A 16,540-nucleotide genomic window follows, 5' to 3' on the forward strand; every position below is an offset into this window, starting at 1 on the left:
TGTACTATATATATATATATATATATATATATATATGATATGTAAGAAAGTGCAGTTACATTGCTTCAGTGTTAGTCACCTGAGCACGTGTGTTACAGCAGTTTCTATTACTGTGTGTGTCTCATGATTGTGTTTGTGTGGTTATCAGGTTTCTTCATGTACATCGAGACGTCCAGACCTCGTAAAGACGGCGACACGGCGCGTCTCCTGAGCCCCACGTTTAATGTGGCCCCCAAAAACCCCTACAGCATCACCAGCCCTCCGGTTTACTGCTTCAGCTTCTACTACCACATGTACGGCAAACACATCGGTAAGAGCCACAGACGTGCTAAAAACCCATCAACATGATCACTTTCTGCACTTATTGACCACACTTTGACCTCTATAGTGGTTTAGTAAAAGATTCCAGATTTTCAAATAGTCAGATTTTTTACATTTAAATTATTTTCTTTCTGCATTTCCATTTGTTTTTGTAAACAGAAACAGTACAATTAGGGGAAAATATAATTCTAGTAATAATAATAATAATAATAACAATGCATATAAATGTACTCATTGAAATATATATTGGTGTGTATGTTGAAGTAAAATTTTAGATCTTTTATACTGCTCTTGGGTTTTTTATTTATATGTATTTGATATTTTTAGTTTGTTGTGTTGATGTTTGTGTTTGTATCTTATGGTGAAGCCAAAGATGACAATAGCAATAATAATACTAACAAATAACAATAATAATAATATTAATAATAGAAAGAAAAGTACAAAAATTATTTTGTGTGTACTATTATAGTATTTATTAATGTTTTGAAGTGAATGTTAGTTTTTTTTTTTTCTTAATTTATATTTTTTATAATTATAATAACTATATTATAATTCGATTCTATTCATTTTTGTTTTTTTATAATTCTATTTAGCTTTATTTTTTATTTCAGTTTTAGTAATTTAGTTTTAGAAATTTAAACTTGTTACTTTAATCATTTGCATTTAAGGTTTTTTTTTACATTTATCTAATTTTGTCTTTTATTTTATTTCAGCTTTCAGTTACTGAAAACAATTTTCATAGTTTTCAGTAGTTTCAATAGTTTATTTTAGTAATTTATATTTCAGTTGGTTGCCAAAGCAAACATTACACATTTTTATGTTTTCAATGTTTTTTTTTTTTATTATTAATGAAACTGGTTTTCATTCCGTTTTCATTTTGATTTTAGTGCAAGTTTTAAGAACTTTGTGCATTTTTTCAAATGAATATGAAAAAATTAATTTTTTTAGAGTTTTTTTGTAATTCTGTTTGGCTTTAATTTAGTTTGTTATTTAAATTTTTGTAATTTAGTTTTTAAACATATTTCAGTTAGTTTCCAATGCAATGTTACAAATTATCATTATTATTGTTTTTTTTTTTTATCTTTTTTTTTTTTCATTTTCATTTTAGTGTTTTAGTAATTTTGTTATGTGCTTTTGTCATTTTTATTAGTTTTAGTTTTTTTATAATTTTATTTAGCTTTCACTGGCCTGGTTTCACATACAGGGCTTAGACTAAACCAGGATTAGACCATAGTTCAATTAGAAGAGACAAAACAAAGACACTGATATATTTTAAGATCAGTCAGTGCAAGTTTCTTTCAGTTGAAACGGCTCAGACTTACATTTTAGTCTTGTGTTTGAAACCGGGTGTTTATTATTTAAATTTTAGTTTTATTAATTTAGTTTTAGTAATTTAAATATTTAATTTTACTTAGTTGCTAAAGCAACATTACTGATTTTCATTGAAGTTATAGTATTTTTTTATTTAATTTTTGTGTTTTATTTTGTTTCACCTTTATTTCATTTGAAACAATTTTGATAGTTTTAGTTAATAATGACAATTCTGACTCTGAAGTCTTTTAACACATTGTACCATATTTAAATTCACAGATTTTTTTTCCCACTTCCACTTAAGAGAGTTTTAAAGATTAATGAGCACTTTGAATCTGCACAGATAAAGATTGCCATATTTGTTGTGCATATGGTTGAATATACAGCTGTACAGAAGCACCACAACACCTCATTCATCTCTAAACCCGACGTTTTATCCCAGCGGAGCAGCTGCTGGAATATAATGAGAGAGGAGTCCATTTAAGAGGATAAGAGGATATGGCTCACATTAACATGAGCAGAAACGCTTTAATTCCTCTTTACAAGTGTTTCACTCAGGAAGATTGAGCGGATTGACTACCTAAACCTGACCGTAATGTCTTGTTTAAGGCAAAACGCTGTAGGTGCATACAATTTGTATACATTTCCAGAACATAAAATTGAACACTGGATAAAGCTAGACTTAATATTCTTGTTTGATTTTGTTGACATATTAGAGTTCAAAGTTTTTATAGAGGGGATTCTGGATTTCTCTTTTTATAACTCCATAAATCAGAAAATACTGTCAACAGACAGAAAAACGTCTCAGGTTACTTATGTAACCATGGTTCCCTGAGTAGGGAACGAGACACTGCGTCCTCTAGGGGTCGCTATGGGGAACGCCTCGTCGTGACCCGTGTCTGAAGCATACATTGAAAAAACACCAACTCGTTGGCCGGCGACAGCCATGACGTAACTACCGGTGCGACTATAAAATAAATAGGCGCCGGGAGCACACATCATTCACTTCTTCATCTGAAGCTTGCGTCCGCAGCATGGCAAGAAAACCTAGAGGACGCAGTGTCTCGTTCCCTACTCAGGGAACCATGGTTACATAAGTAACCTGAGACGTTCCCTTTCATGGGAACTTCGAACTGCGTCCTCTAGGGGTCGCTATGGGGAACGCCTCGTCGTGACCCGTGTCTGAAGCATACATTGAAAAAACACCAACTCGTTGGCCGGCGACAGCCATGACGTAACTACCGGTGCGACTATAAAATAAATAGGCGCCGGGAGCACACATCATTCACTTCTTCATCTGAAGCTTGCGTCCGCAGCATGGCAAGAAAACCTAGAGGACGCAGTGTCTCGTTCCCTACTCAGGGAACCATGGTTACATAAGTAACCTGAGACGTTCCCTTTCATGGGAACTTCGAACTGCGTCCTCTAGGGGTCGCTATGGGGAACGCCTCGTCGTGACCCGTGTCTGAAGCATACATTGAAAAAACACCAACTCGTTGGCCGGCGACAGCCATGACGTAACTACCGGTGCGACTATAAAATAAATAGGCGCCGGGAGCACACATCATTCACTTCTTCATCTGAAGCTTGCGTCCGCAGCATGGCAAGAAAACCTAGAGGACGCAGTGTCTCGTTCCCTACTCAGGGAACCATGGTTACATAAGTAACCTGAGACGTTCCCTTTCATGGGAACTTCGAACTGCGTCCTCTAGGGGTCGCTATGGGGAACGCCTCGTCGTGACCCGTGTCTGAAGCATACATTGAAAAAACACCAACTCGTTGGCCGGCGACAGCCATGACGTAACTACCGGTGCGACTATAAAATAAATAGGCGCCGGGAGCACACATCATTCACTTCTTCATCTGAAGCTTGCGTCCGCAGCATGGCAAGAAAACCTAGAGGACGCAGTGTCTCGTTCCCTACTCAGGGAACCATGGTTACATAAGTAACCTGAGACGTTCCCTTTCATGGGAACTTCGAACTGCGTCCTCTAGGGGTCGCTATGGGGAACGCCTCGTCGTGACCCGTGTCTGAAGCATACATTGAAAAAACACCAACTCGTTGGCCGGCGACAGCCATGACGTAACTACCGGTGCGACTATAAAATAAATAGGCGCCGGGAGCACACATCATTCACTTCTTCATCTGAAGCTTGCGTCCGCAGCATGGCAAGAAAACCTAGAGGACGCAGTGTCTCGTTCCCTACTCAGGGAACCATGGTTACATAAGTAACCTGAGACGTTCCCTTTCATGGGAACTTCGAACTGCGTCCTCTAGGGGTCGCTATGGGGAACGCCTCGTCGTGACCCGTGTCTGAAGCATACATTGAAAAAACACCAACTCGTTGGCCGGCGACAGCCATGACGTAACTACCGGTGCGACTATAAAATAAATAGGCGCCGGGAGCACACATCATTCACTTCTTCATCTGAAGCTTGCGTCCGCAGCATGGCAAGAAAACCTAGAGGACGCAGTGTCTCGTTCCCTACTCAGGGAACCATGGTTACATAAGTAACCTGAGACGTTCCCTTTCATGGGAACTTCGAACTGCGTCCTCTAGGGGTCGCTATGGGGAACGCCTCGTCGTGACCCGTGTCTGAAGCATACATTGAAAAAACACCAACTCGTTGGCCGGCGACAGCCATGACGTAACTACCGGTGCGACTATAAAATAAATAGGCGCCGGGAGCACACATCATTCACTTCTTCATCTGAAGCTTGCGTCCGCAGCATGGCAAGAAAACCTAGAGGACGCAGTGTCTCGTTCCCTACTCAGGGAACCATGGTTACATAAGTAACCTGAGACGTTCCCTTTCATGGGAACTTCGAACTGCGTCCTCTAGGGGTCGCTATGGGGAACGCCTCGTCGTGACCCGTGTCTGAAGCATACATTGAAAAAACACCAACTCGTTGGCCGGCGACAGCCATGACGTAACTACCGGTGCGACTATAAAATAAATAGGCGCCGGGAGCACACATCATTCACTTCTTCATCTGAAGCTTGCGTCCGCAGCATGGCAAGAAAACCTAGAGGACGCAGTGTCTCGTTCCCTACTCAGGGAACCATGGTTACATAAGTAACCTGAGACGTTCCCTTTCATGGGAACTTCGAACTGCGTCCTCTAGGGGTCGCTATGGGGAACGCCTCGTCGTGACCCGTGTCTGAAGCATACATTGAAAAAACACCAACTCGTTGGCCGGCGACAGCCATGACGTAACTACCGGTGCGACTATAAAATAAATAGGCGCCGGGAGCACACATCATTCACTTCTTCATCTGAAGCTTGCGTCCGCAGCATGGCAAGAAAACCTAGAGGACGCAGTGTCTCGTTCCCTACTCAGGGAACCATGGTTACATAAGTAACCTGAGACGTTCCCTTTCATGGGAACTTCGAACTGCGTCCTCTAGGGGTCGCTATGGGGAACGCCTCGTCGTGACCCGTGTCTGAAGCATACATTGAAAAAACACCAACTCGTTGGCCGGCGACAGCCATGACGTAACTACCGGTGCGACTATAAAATAAATAGGCGCCGGGAGCACACATCATTCACTTCTTCATCTGAAGCTTGCGTCCGCAGCATGGCAAGAAAACCTAGAGGACGCAGTGTCTCGTTCCCTACTCAGGGAACCATGGTTACATAAGTAACCTGAGACGTTCCCTTTCATGGGAACTTCGAACTGCGTCCTCTAGGGGTCGCTATGGGGAACGCCTCGTCGTGACCCGTGTCTGAAGCATACATTGAAAAAACACCAACTCGTTGGCCGGCGACAGCCATGACGTAACTACCGGTGCGACTATAAAATAAATAGGCGCCGGGAGCACACATCATTCACTTCTTCATCTGAAGCTTGCGTCCGCAGCATGGCAAGAAAACCTAGAGGACGCAGTTCGAAGTTCCCATGAAAGGGAACTATACATTTTCTCCTTGTTTAAGAAATATAATTTAAAAAAATATATCAACCAAATGGTAAATGAACAAACCTCTCTATAAAATCCTTCAGAATATAGATAGGAGTAAAACTGTAAGTTTTGGTATATGTAAGTGCTGCTGAAGTGGACAAAAAAAACTTTTAAATATATGTATTGCTATTGAAATCTTCAGATACAAATAGATAAAGTGCATTGTGTTTTTTTATGTTTTCTTTCCACTAGTCTGAACATTGGTTCAACATTCTTATCTGATTTTGTTGACATATTAGAGTTAAAGGTTTATCCAGAGGGATTCTGGATTTCTCTTTTTTATCACTCCATAAATCAGAAAATAGCCTACCACAAACAGGCAGAAATACATTTTCACATAAAATGTTGTTAAAAAAATCAGGTGAATGTTATATGAACAAACCCCTCAGTAAAAATCTTCAGAATATAGACAGAAATAAAACTCTAAGTTCTGGTGTATGTAAGTGCTGCTGGAGTGGAGGAAAAACTTTTAAAGTTATTGATTGGAATTTAAATCTACAGACACAAATAGATCAAAATATAATAAAACGAACAGTTATATGTGTATTTTGGATGATTTTTCCCCCCACTAGTCTGAACATTGGTTCAAAATTTTTATTTGATTTTGTTGATATTTTAGAGTTAAATGTTTTTCCAGAGTTGATTCTCGATTTCTCTTTTTATTACTCCATAAATCAGAAAATACTGTCAACAGACAGAAAACAAACATTTCACCATGTTTTTAGGAATAAAATGTTATATAAATTAGTGTGAATGTTATATGAACAAACCCCTCAGTAAAAATCTTCAGAATATAGAGAGGAATCAAACTCTAAGTTTTGGTGTATGTAAGTGCTGCTGAAGTGGAGGAAAAACTTTTGAAAATGTGTTAGAATTGAAATTGAAATGTTTTCTTTCCACCTGTCTGAAACAAGGCATGTTATGGAAGCAAAATAGACCTCAAAACTGACCAGTTCATGAGAGTCGATTATTGTCTTCAGATTTCCACACACCTTTCCCAAGTACCCAAAGCAAGCATGATTGTTAATTTACCATCCTACAACTTTGACCAGGTAGAAACCAAGTACAATCGATTGATTTGCAATTTGACTTGCGCTCTTCAGCTCTTCTGTTGGACGGAGTTCAGTTGTTAAATTAATTGATTGTATTTTTCCACAGGCTCTCTGAATGCATTTGTGAAGCAGAAAGGTCAGTCGACTTCAGATACCGGTCCAGTCTGGTCTCTCAGCGGGAACCAAGGGGACCGATGGAGACAAGCCAAAATTAGCATCCATCCTACTGCCTCCTTCCAGGTGAGCGAACTGCACGTGTAACACGGAGACATTCACATTCATTCAGTATTTATAGAGCATTTTTGTGAGGTTTAGGTCCGTTTTGAAGGAAATTGATAGTTTTAGTCATTAAAGGGATAGTTCACCCAAAAATGAAAATGTGATGTTTATCTGCTTACCCCCAGGGCATCCAAGATGTAGGTGACTTTGTTTCTTCAGTAGAACACAAACGAAGATTTTTAACTCAAACCGTTGCAGTCTGTCAGTCATATAATGGAAGTGGATGGGAATCACGGCTTTGAGAGTCAAAAAACATACACAAAACCAAATTAAACCCTGCGGCTCGTGACGATACATTGATGTGTAAAGACACGAAACGATCGGTCTGTGCAAGAAACTGAACAGTATTTATATCGTTTTTTACCTCTGATTCACTGCAATGTCCGAACTGTCCAGAGCGCGTCCTGAGCGTGTTTGCGTCTTCTTCTTCAGCCGGCGCGTAATGCATCTTCTTCTTCTTCTTCTTGCTTGACACTCTATCTACAATCTCAATTAGGAGTGTCAATGGTCCATTTGAGATAGGTGGCGGTAATGCACTTATAAGTCTGCGATCCGCCGTAAAGCAAGAAGAAGAAGAAGACGACGCGTCACGCGCCGGCTGAAGAAGAAGACGCAAACGTGCTCAGGACAGTTTGAACATTGCGGTGTATAAGAGGTAAAAAAACGATATAAATACTGTTCAGTTTCTTGCACAGACCGATTGTTTCGTGTCTTTACACGTCAATGTATCATCACGAGCCGCAAGGACACATTAAATTGATGATAAGTGACAGTAAAGACATTTATAATGTTACAAAAGATTTATATTTCAAATAAATTATGTTCTAGTGAACTTTTTTATTCATCAAAGAATCCTGATATTTCAGTATCAATGATATACTAATATATTTTCACTTAGTATTTTGGATTAGGTTTTATTTGTATATTTTCTGTTTTCATTTTAATTTTGGTTAAAGTTTTAGAACCTTTGTTAGTTGTTTTTTTGTCATTTTTATTACTTTTTTTAAATGTCTATATAGTTTTTTTATTCATTTAGGTTTTTTTCAGTTTGTTTTGTTTTAGTTATTTTAGTACGTTAACTTTAATTAAATAATAATGAGACATTTTGATTTGGCAACTAGCTGATACAAAAAAAAAACTTTTATTAATCAATTAAATATTAATATTGATCAAAAGTGCCAGTAAAGAAATATATAATTTTATGTCCTACATGTTTTTATGAAGTCACAAAGCATCATATGAAACAGTAAGTCACTTGAGGTCATGCTGTATTTTGAAAATAGCCTAATAGCACAACCTCTCATATTTTGCAGAAGCTTATGTCGAGTCCAGAAGAGGCTCTTGAGACGAACTTTATTTTGTTTGTGCTCCATTTCCATCACACAGGTGATATTCGAGGGCATCCGCGGCCCCGGGATCGAGGGGGACATCGCCATCGATGATGTCACGCTCGAGGAGGGGGAGTGTCCTGATCCTCCGTCCAATCGTATGTATCGAGCATGCATCTCCATGGTAACCAGGCCGAAATTGCATGTAGCACAATTTTGTCCAGGAGAGCTCAGTAATTACAGGAGAACAAACAGCGAGAAAGACGGAAATTAGGCCAGGTAATTGGCTGGAATTGACAAGAGCGGAAGTGAGAGCGAAACGCGGCTCCACTTCTGCTGGAAACATCATGAAAAACCTTCCTTCTAGAGCCAAACTACAGCTGTAATCGTGACGTGAAGCTATGTGTTCATCATTATTATTAGGCATCAGGTTTTTCATTATTATCCAAAGCTGTATTATGACTGTAAGAGACATCTCGTATCGATCTCACCGTGAGATGTGTTTGTGTCGTAAATACAAGCGTGGTGGAGAACGCTGGAGTAATAATATGCACTGGAGGATGATTATGAATCACAGAAATACAGTTCAGACATTTATGAACAACCTTGTGTGTGAAAAACATTAGAGAGAGATTTTTTTTTTTTTTTTTAAGTTGCCAGTCACTCCCAGCAATTTTTAACATTTCCACAAAACTTTCATGGGCCCCATAATATTTTTGTTTTAGTTATTTTAGTACGTTAACTTTAATTAAATAATAATGAGACATTTTGATTTGGCAACTAGCTGATACAAAAAAAAAACTTTTATTAATCAATTAAATATTAATATTGATCAAAAGTGCCAGTAAAGAAATTTATAATGGTACAAAAGATTTCTATTTCAAATAAATGCTGTTCTGTTTCTATTTCAGAAGATTTATATTTCAAATAAATGCTGTTCTTCTGAACTTTCTGTTCATCTGTGAATCCTGAAAAATCAAATGTATCACGGTTTCCACAAAATTATTGTGCAGCACGACTGTGTTCAACATTGATAATAATTAGAAATGTTTCTCGAGCAGCAAATCAGCATATTAGAAGGATTTCTGAAGATCATGTGACACTGAACACTGGAGGAATGATGCTGAAAATTCAGCTTTGATCACAGAAATAAATTACATTTTTAACATGTATTCAAATAGAAAACAGTTATGGTATAATATTTCACAATAATACTGTTTACTGTATATTTGATCAAATTAATGCAGCTTTGATAAGCAGAAGAGACTCCAAACAACTTTGTGTGTGTATAAATGTATATATTAATTTTGTATGATCTTTTTAATGACCTTTGCAATGTACTGTTTTGAACCAATGTAATGAACATAGTCAGGTAGGTTACCATGAGATATGATCCAAATCAGAGCACCTTTTAGGTGTTTTTAAGCTTCAATGTGAGTTACTGTTACCATTACCTTTAACATTTCCACAAAACTTTCATGGGCCCCATAATATTTTGATGCATGAATAACTTAAGTTTTTCATTCTGGTTCTTATGGGAGCATCTGGAGATTTGGTTTGCTGCTCACACTGCACCCATTAAATATAACTATAAAAAAAAAAAAGAATAATAGAAATAATAGTATTAATGGACTTTTTAAAAAAATTAAATAATAAATTGAAAAAAATTTAAAAAGTGAGTATTAAATAAAAATACAGTTATTTTATAGCACACTTAAAAAAGTGCAATGCTAATATTTACATTTTCTTTTATTTATTTATTTTTTTATTTTTATTTTTATATGAATTTTCATCAATTTTGATGTTGCTGGGAAGTCAGATTTATGCTTTCGGTTCGAATGGAAATCTTATACAGTTTATTAGAGTTAGTCGATCTAAAACGGTGATTGTGCATTAACAGCTGTCAACCATGTCGGTACACAAATGAGTGGCGCCTCCTACTGTATAACAGTGAAAACACGGAAAGCTGGAAAATTCCCTTAATGCTGGGGAAATATTTAAAGGGACAGTTCACCCAATAATGAAAACTCTATCATTTACTCAAACTTATGTCACTCCAAACATATACGAGTTTCCGATTTCTGTTGAGCACAAAATAAGATATTTTAGAGAATGTTGGTATTCAAACAGTTGACTTTAGCCATTGACTTCCATAGCAGTTTTTCCATACTATGGAATTCAATGGCTACCGTCAACTGTATAGTACCACACTAACATCCATTCAGATTTTGCAACTGCACAGCAACTCCCACATACACATGACAGCCCCAGGCATCATGCTGGTTAGTTTTGATCTGGTTATCTGGTTAGTGCTAACCTCTTTCTCTGTGTTTCCCACAGCGATCAGAGGAGCGGCTGCATGCGGCGTCTCCAGTATATGGCCATTGTGCGTCATGCTGTTTTTTACCGTAATCATCGGTCAGAGGTGACGCTCCACGTGAGAAAAGACTCCAGACGCGTCCCTCAATATTTAATCACCAAAGATTCATGCTTTCGGATCGCAGAGGAGGCACAACAAACAGATCCACGTGGAATGAAACGACCACAAACAGAAACTAATGCTTAAAATAATAAATAAATTAACGTTCTCTGCCGAGATGCTCCAATGTCTGGAATCAACCGAGGACTTGAACGTTGACGTAAAAAGCACAACGAAAACGTCGCAATCTGGATTTACCTGAAAGACAAGCGAAGGCAGTTTCGTGAACGAACATTGAGTTTTACACACCATTCCCCTTCCTTTTTTCCATCTTGAGATGTTCTTTTCTGGTGCTTTGGAGTAACATCTCATCCTCCGGTTGATCTTCTCTTGATTTGTTCTGGGTTTGGTTCGGATCGGTGCTTTAAAACGCAAATAAAACAGAACCTCGTTTCGCTTTATTCCCCGACTACAGTAGCAGCCTGATTTCTCAACACTGCTCACGTTCTCAAGCAGAGAACTTTGCGTTTTTTTGGCGTCCGTGACGGTGAAAAACTCGGTTTGTCGTCGTTCCCGGCACCGGCTGAGTGACAGAGTTTCTGCCATTAAAAAAGAAGTGCCTTCAGGTTAAAAACCGATCCGTTAGCCTGGCCATCGACACCAAACGTCCATGTTTCTAACATCTGCGATGGGCTATTTTATACTCATTTCTATTGCCCCTCAAGTGCTGGAATGCACGACTGCGAGCGTCACGTACGAATAATCGCGAACGCACGATGTTTGGCTGCTGGAGGACGATGTATGGACGAATGTCACGCTGTCCATCCCCGGCTATCATGCCTCTGTCATTTATATACCGAACAATGTGCATTCTGAGAGAAAAATACAAAATATTCATAACTATAATAATATTTTATTACTCTATCCAGAATGTGTCTCAGCTTTTACAAACGAACTGTGAAAATCGGTGGCGGTATCTACCTGAGCGCTCGACCGGACGCTTTTTAAAAAGGGTGTTGTAAAAAAACGTGATATGAAAATGTTTTGACAAGAAGCTGTGTCTCGTTTCTTCTGATTTACGTTGAAATGTTCCGACTTTACTGTCTTTATTTCTCGTCGTCTCCCTTGCATTGCTGAAAATATCAAAAACGGGCAGAAAGACGCCGGTTTGGTAACTGTACAACTTGTATATGTAAAGAAGCTCTGTTCGTTGAGTTTTATATGAGATGTTTTATGTACGAGTCAAAGGAAGCACAACATTTAGGATTCAGTCATTTATAGAGATCATACATGTGACCGTCCTCCTGCAAAACCAGCGTGAAAATAAAGTGACGCCGGAAGCTGACTTTCACTAAGAATTGAATTAAAAAAAAGAATTAAAATGGACTTTGCATTGGGCTGCTTTAGAATAAATTTGCACATAATGGTAATATTGCTCATGCATATGGTTAAAAACAAAATAGGATTTAAATTACTGGCCCAGAATACAAAAACATCACAAGCTGATTAATGATATTCAAAAGTCATTTAAAGAAATAGTTCACCCCAAAATAAAATGTGCTCACCCTCAGGTCATCCAAGATGTACTGTAGATGAGTTTGTAGAAATGTAGCATTGCATCAGTGTCTCAGCAATGGATGCTCTGCAGTGAATGGGTGCCGTCAGAATGAGAGTCCAAACAGCTGATAAAAACATCACAATAATCCACAAGTAATCCACAGCACTCCAGTCCATCAGTTAACATCTGGAGAAGACAAAAGCTGAAACAAATCCAGCATTAAGACATTTTTTAACTAAAATACAACTCTATAATTCATAATAACGCTTCCTCCAGTGAAAAAGTGCATCTGCTGTTGTCTCTCACATCAAAATCCAGCCACATATTTGTTTAGAGCTGTTTAAACGCTGCTTGATCTGTGCAGATTTCTCTCCTGATTCAGACCAGAACACTTTTTCACTGGAGGAAGAGTTATTATGGATTATTATCCAGCTAACAGGGAATGTTCTCTCAATGTTATGAACAGCTGTTCCTTCAGTAACAACAGAACATTCGTTCAGAGTTATCTGGTCTTTAATAATGTTCTTAAAACATTATTTATACATTGTCCATGGAACAGCATTTTAGTTGGACGTTCGTGTAACATTTTTTAAACGTTGTTACTTGTTTCAGAACATTCCGAGAACATTCCAAAAGTAACATTCCCATAATGTTTGCAAAATGATACAATGGAATGTTCCCTTAATGTTCATATACAAACAAGCAACAACAAAAAAAAGACATTCTTTAAAGTTTGTCAACACCTAAACAAAATATTCTTAGAACATTTTGCTGGATGGAATTATGGATTATGGACTCATATTTTAGTTAAAAGCATCTTAATGCTGGATTTGATTCAGCTTTTGTCTTCTCCAGATGTTAACTGATGGACTGGAGTGCTGTGGATTATTGTGATGTTTTTATCAGCTCTCATTCTGACGGCACCCATTCACTGCAGAGCATCCATTGCTGAGACACTGATACAATGCTGCATTTCTCCAAAGCACATTTTCAGATAATGTTCATTTTTGAGTGAAATACTCCTTTAAAAGTGAAGTGTGTTGTTGTTTAGGGTATTTGGGTGTCTCTTTGTAAAACCCATTAAGAACATTGACACATTGTTGGTTTTATTTTAGATGAATGATGGTGCGATGCAGCAGGTGTTGATTATGTAGACGTGCGTCACCTCAGTAGCTGTTTCATAATGGAAACGTTTCATGTTCTGCAGTGCTCGCTGTTTTGTCGCATTACAAACAACGTGAGTTCAAGAACGCCAGTCATGAAGTCCTGAACCATAATGTACAATTTCCTTCCTTGTGCCCCAAAACAACCTTTAGTTTGTGAATCAGCAGGAGGGTAAAGAATGAGCCGAGTGCATAATGAAGCGTGATTATTCTCCTGGTTTTACTGCAGGACGTCACATATATGTGCTGGTATATGCAGTGTACCATAGGTCTAAACAGAGTCACTTCATGATGTAAAAGATTCATTCACAGTACAATGACTGACACTTGTTACAGGACTTCAGAATCATTCGTCTAATGAATCCCGAGTCAAATATACAGGTCAAATACGATGAGTCTTTATGATGTAAAAAATGAGACATCAACAATAAAGGAAATACTAATGATGTTAATTAAGGGCTTAAGGCATCTCAGCTTGTTTCTGTGTGAACATGTACTACATGAAAGCTTGTGTTATTATTATTTGCCAAAAGAAGTCATGGATGTCATTTGTTTTCTGAGTTGGGCGATGTACTGAATGCATTTGTGATGATCTGCTGGTGAAAATGAACTGGCATTGTGAGTATTGCAGTGATTTTAAAGCACTTTTTGTTTGGTGTTCGCATGTGATTCATTCGAGTGAATCACTTCAAACTATCCGATTCCTCAGTTGCTTTAAAAGTCATTTTCTTACATTCAAATGTTTTATTAAAAATGCTATGTACTGTAGGTAAATACTGCTGTTTATTATTCTGTGTTGTTGGTGGTGTGTATAAATGAAAATTCAGTATCATTTCACAGTATCGATCAAAATTTTGATAGAGTAACTTTTGGTTAATTTAGCCCTCTTATTGAAAAAAAAACTGCATTTGCATTTCTTGGTCGATAGAACACGAGGTTATATAACATTTAAAAAATATTTAAATGTTACAGTGTTTGAAAATTTGAAATTTCGAATTAAAATGTTAAGTTTGAAGATTTCAAACTTTCTAAGAACTACAGCGAAACCACTGCAATGAGAGAAAAAATATACTGTATTTTTTCAATAGTCGTGAGAAATTTTATTTTATATCTCAGAATTCAATTAAAACCATTAGAATTAATAGAACTTAATTAAATTCCTTTGAACTTATAAATCATGCTGCTCAAAAACAGTCCAAATTTATAAAACCTGCATATTCTTTTTCTTACAAAACAACATAAATATTACTCTGGAATGTGTTAAAACAAAATATATTCATTTTACTTGTATAAAACTTTGAGTTTTAGATGATCAACAGCCTGAATGTGGACTTCTCCTCTTTCAAATTCACTTTTCTTCATCAAATTAAGTCTGTTTGGTCTTGAGCTTTTGTGCTTCATCTCTTTGGGCTGTAGTTCTTCAGATATTGTTTATTTACATCACTTACATCTTTTGTCTCTTTATACTGTTTTTGAGTGTGCATAGTCAAATTTACCAACAAAACTCAGACCTGAAAGTGTGTGAGCCACAGAAAAGAGGTTTAAGTAATTTGAGACAAATAAATAAAAAATTTTAAAAATCATGTGTAAAGCCATGCACAGTTCACTGACCCGAACGCAGAACAATTTAGTTTAAATGGTTATATCTCTTTAAAAAATCTGAAAAAAAAATAAATGGTGTATTTTTATATTCTTCATCCATATGCGGAGCTTTTTTCCTGAACTAACAACAATGGAATTTTTAGAAATTTTTATGCACCGCTTTTTTTTTTTTGAATGCAGATGAAGGGTGTTTATGATGCGTTTACAGTAGATCAATGTAAACGTAAGTTCTGATCTGATGTCCTGTAACAGCCGTTCAGTCATTATACTCACTCAATATCCAATAATGCTTCCTTTCACTGTATTTCTTTGGATTTACCATCCATTTTTTGTGTCATTCTTGCAACTAATGATGAAAAAATAAAGAAAGTTATTTTACATCTGTGTTGGTGAAACGCATTGCCAGAAATCCTTCTTGTTCCTGGAGTATTTTACAGGCTAATTAGACATTATTTATTGATTCGTGCAAGTTCTTGTTTAGTCACAAATAGTCTTGACTAGAACAAAAGCAGATATTGAACATTTACATATAGTTTACTTTATAGTGGGGCATGTTGTCACAACGGGAGCTGTGACTGATTTGAGTAGATTCGTATAAAAATTAAAATACTATCAGTGTTTTCCACAACATTAAATCCATTGTAGGCTATTTAATGTCTTTTCACCAAAATTTTGAGAATAGAGCAATTCATGAAAACAAAATCTTGAAAAAATAATAACAATTTAATCTACTAAAACTTAAAAAGTTCAGTTGCTGCCTTAAATTTTTAAGTATAGTCAAATTGTCATTTGAACAAATTATTTAAAAAAATAAACTAGCTAAAACAAATATTTGAATACTGTATAACTTAAAGATTAAATTATTTGATGAGTTAAAGTAATGGAAAAACATTTTGCCAAGACTTACTGATTTTATTTTTTATTTTTATTTTATTTTTTACAGTGAAAGTGTTTTTTTTTTTGTAACATTGAGATACTAATATAGTTTCTGTTAATATTTAGCATTTTATTTTTGCATTTTCTATGCTTGTTAATTCTAGATAAAGTAGTGTTTTTGTTGTTTTTAAATATGTCTATATAGTTTTTATTAATTTTTATTTCAGTTTTAGGTATTTTAGAGCATCAAGTTAAACTATTTAAAAATGAAAAATATTGCTCTGGAAGGTTTTTATATTATATTATATTATATTTATTTATTCAGTTATTTATTTCAAGTAACAACTTTTTTTTTTTTGGTTTTAGTTTTTATTTTAGTTAACTATATGCAGAAATATTGCGAATTTGCTATTGCATATGATGTTTAGATGATATTATCCAGAAAACAATAATTGACTGTGATGTATCCAGACGCACTGCAGGAGTGTTTGTGAGTGTAAAGCGTGTGTTTGGTGACCCGGATCTGTGGTTCTGTGGGGTGTTTGAGTGGTTTCTGTGGTTGTTAATGGTGTCTGGACTCTTGTTCGTGTGCTGTTGAAGTGTTTTAGTGACCCATAGATGTTAGATGTATTTAGTTCACATCAACAGCTGTGTTTCTCACACTGCAC

At 36.7% G+C, this 16,540-nt stretch overlaps 1 protein-coding gene across 1 annotated transcript in view; it reads left to right on the forward strand.

Annotated features, from left to right (window-relative positions):
• The window catches only part of LOC107704381 (MAM domain-containing glycosylphosphatidylinositol anchor protein 2-like), a 197,750-nt gene extending 186,050 nt beyond the window's left edge, over window positions 1-11,700 (forward strand). Inside the window, exons 14-17 of the mRNA XM_016507297.1 lie at window positions 149-310; window positions 6,754-6,887; window positions 8,313-8,412; window positions 10,595-11,700. Of these exons, the coding sequence (XP_016362783.1) occupies window positions 149-310; window positions 6,754-6,887; window positions 8,313-8,412; window positions 10,595-10,683 (485 nt within the window). The 3' untranslated portion in view covers window positions 10,684-11,700. The remainder of the gene's footprint in view (window positions 1-148; window positions 311-6,753; window positions 6,888-8,312; window positions 8,413-10,594) is intronic.
• The last annotated feature ends 4,840 nt before the right edge of the window (window positions 11,701-16,540 follow it).

Source organism: Sinocyclocheilus anshuiensis, unplaced genomic scaffold, assembly GCF_001515605.1.
Source record: "Sinocyclocheilus anshuiensis isolate Anshui unplaced genomic scaffold, SAMN03320099.WGS_v1.1 scaffold1115, whole genome shotgun sequence".
Classification (NCBI taxonomy): domain Eukaryota; kingdom Metazoa; phylum Chordata; class Actinopteri; order Cypriniformes; family Cyprinidae; genus Sinocyclocheilus; species Sinocyclocheilus anshuiensis.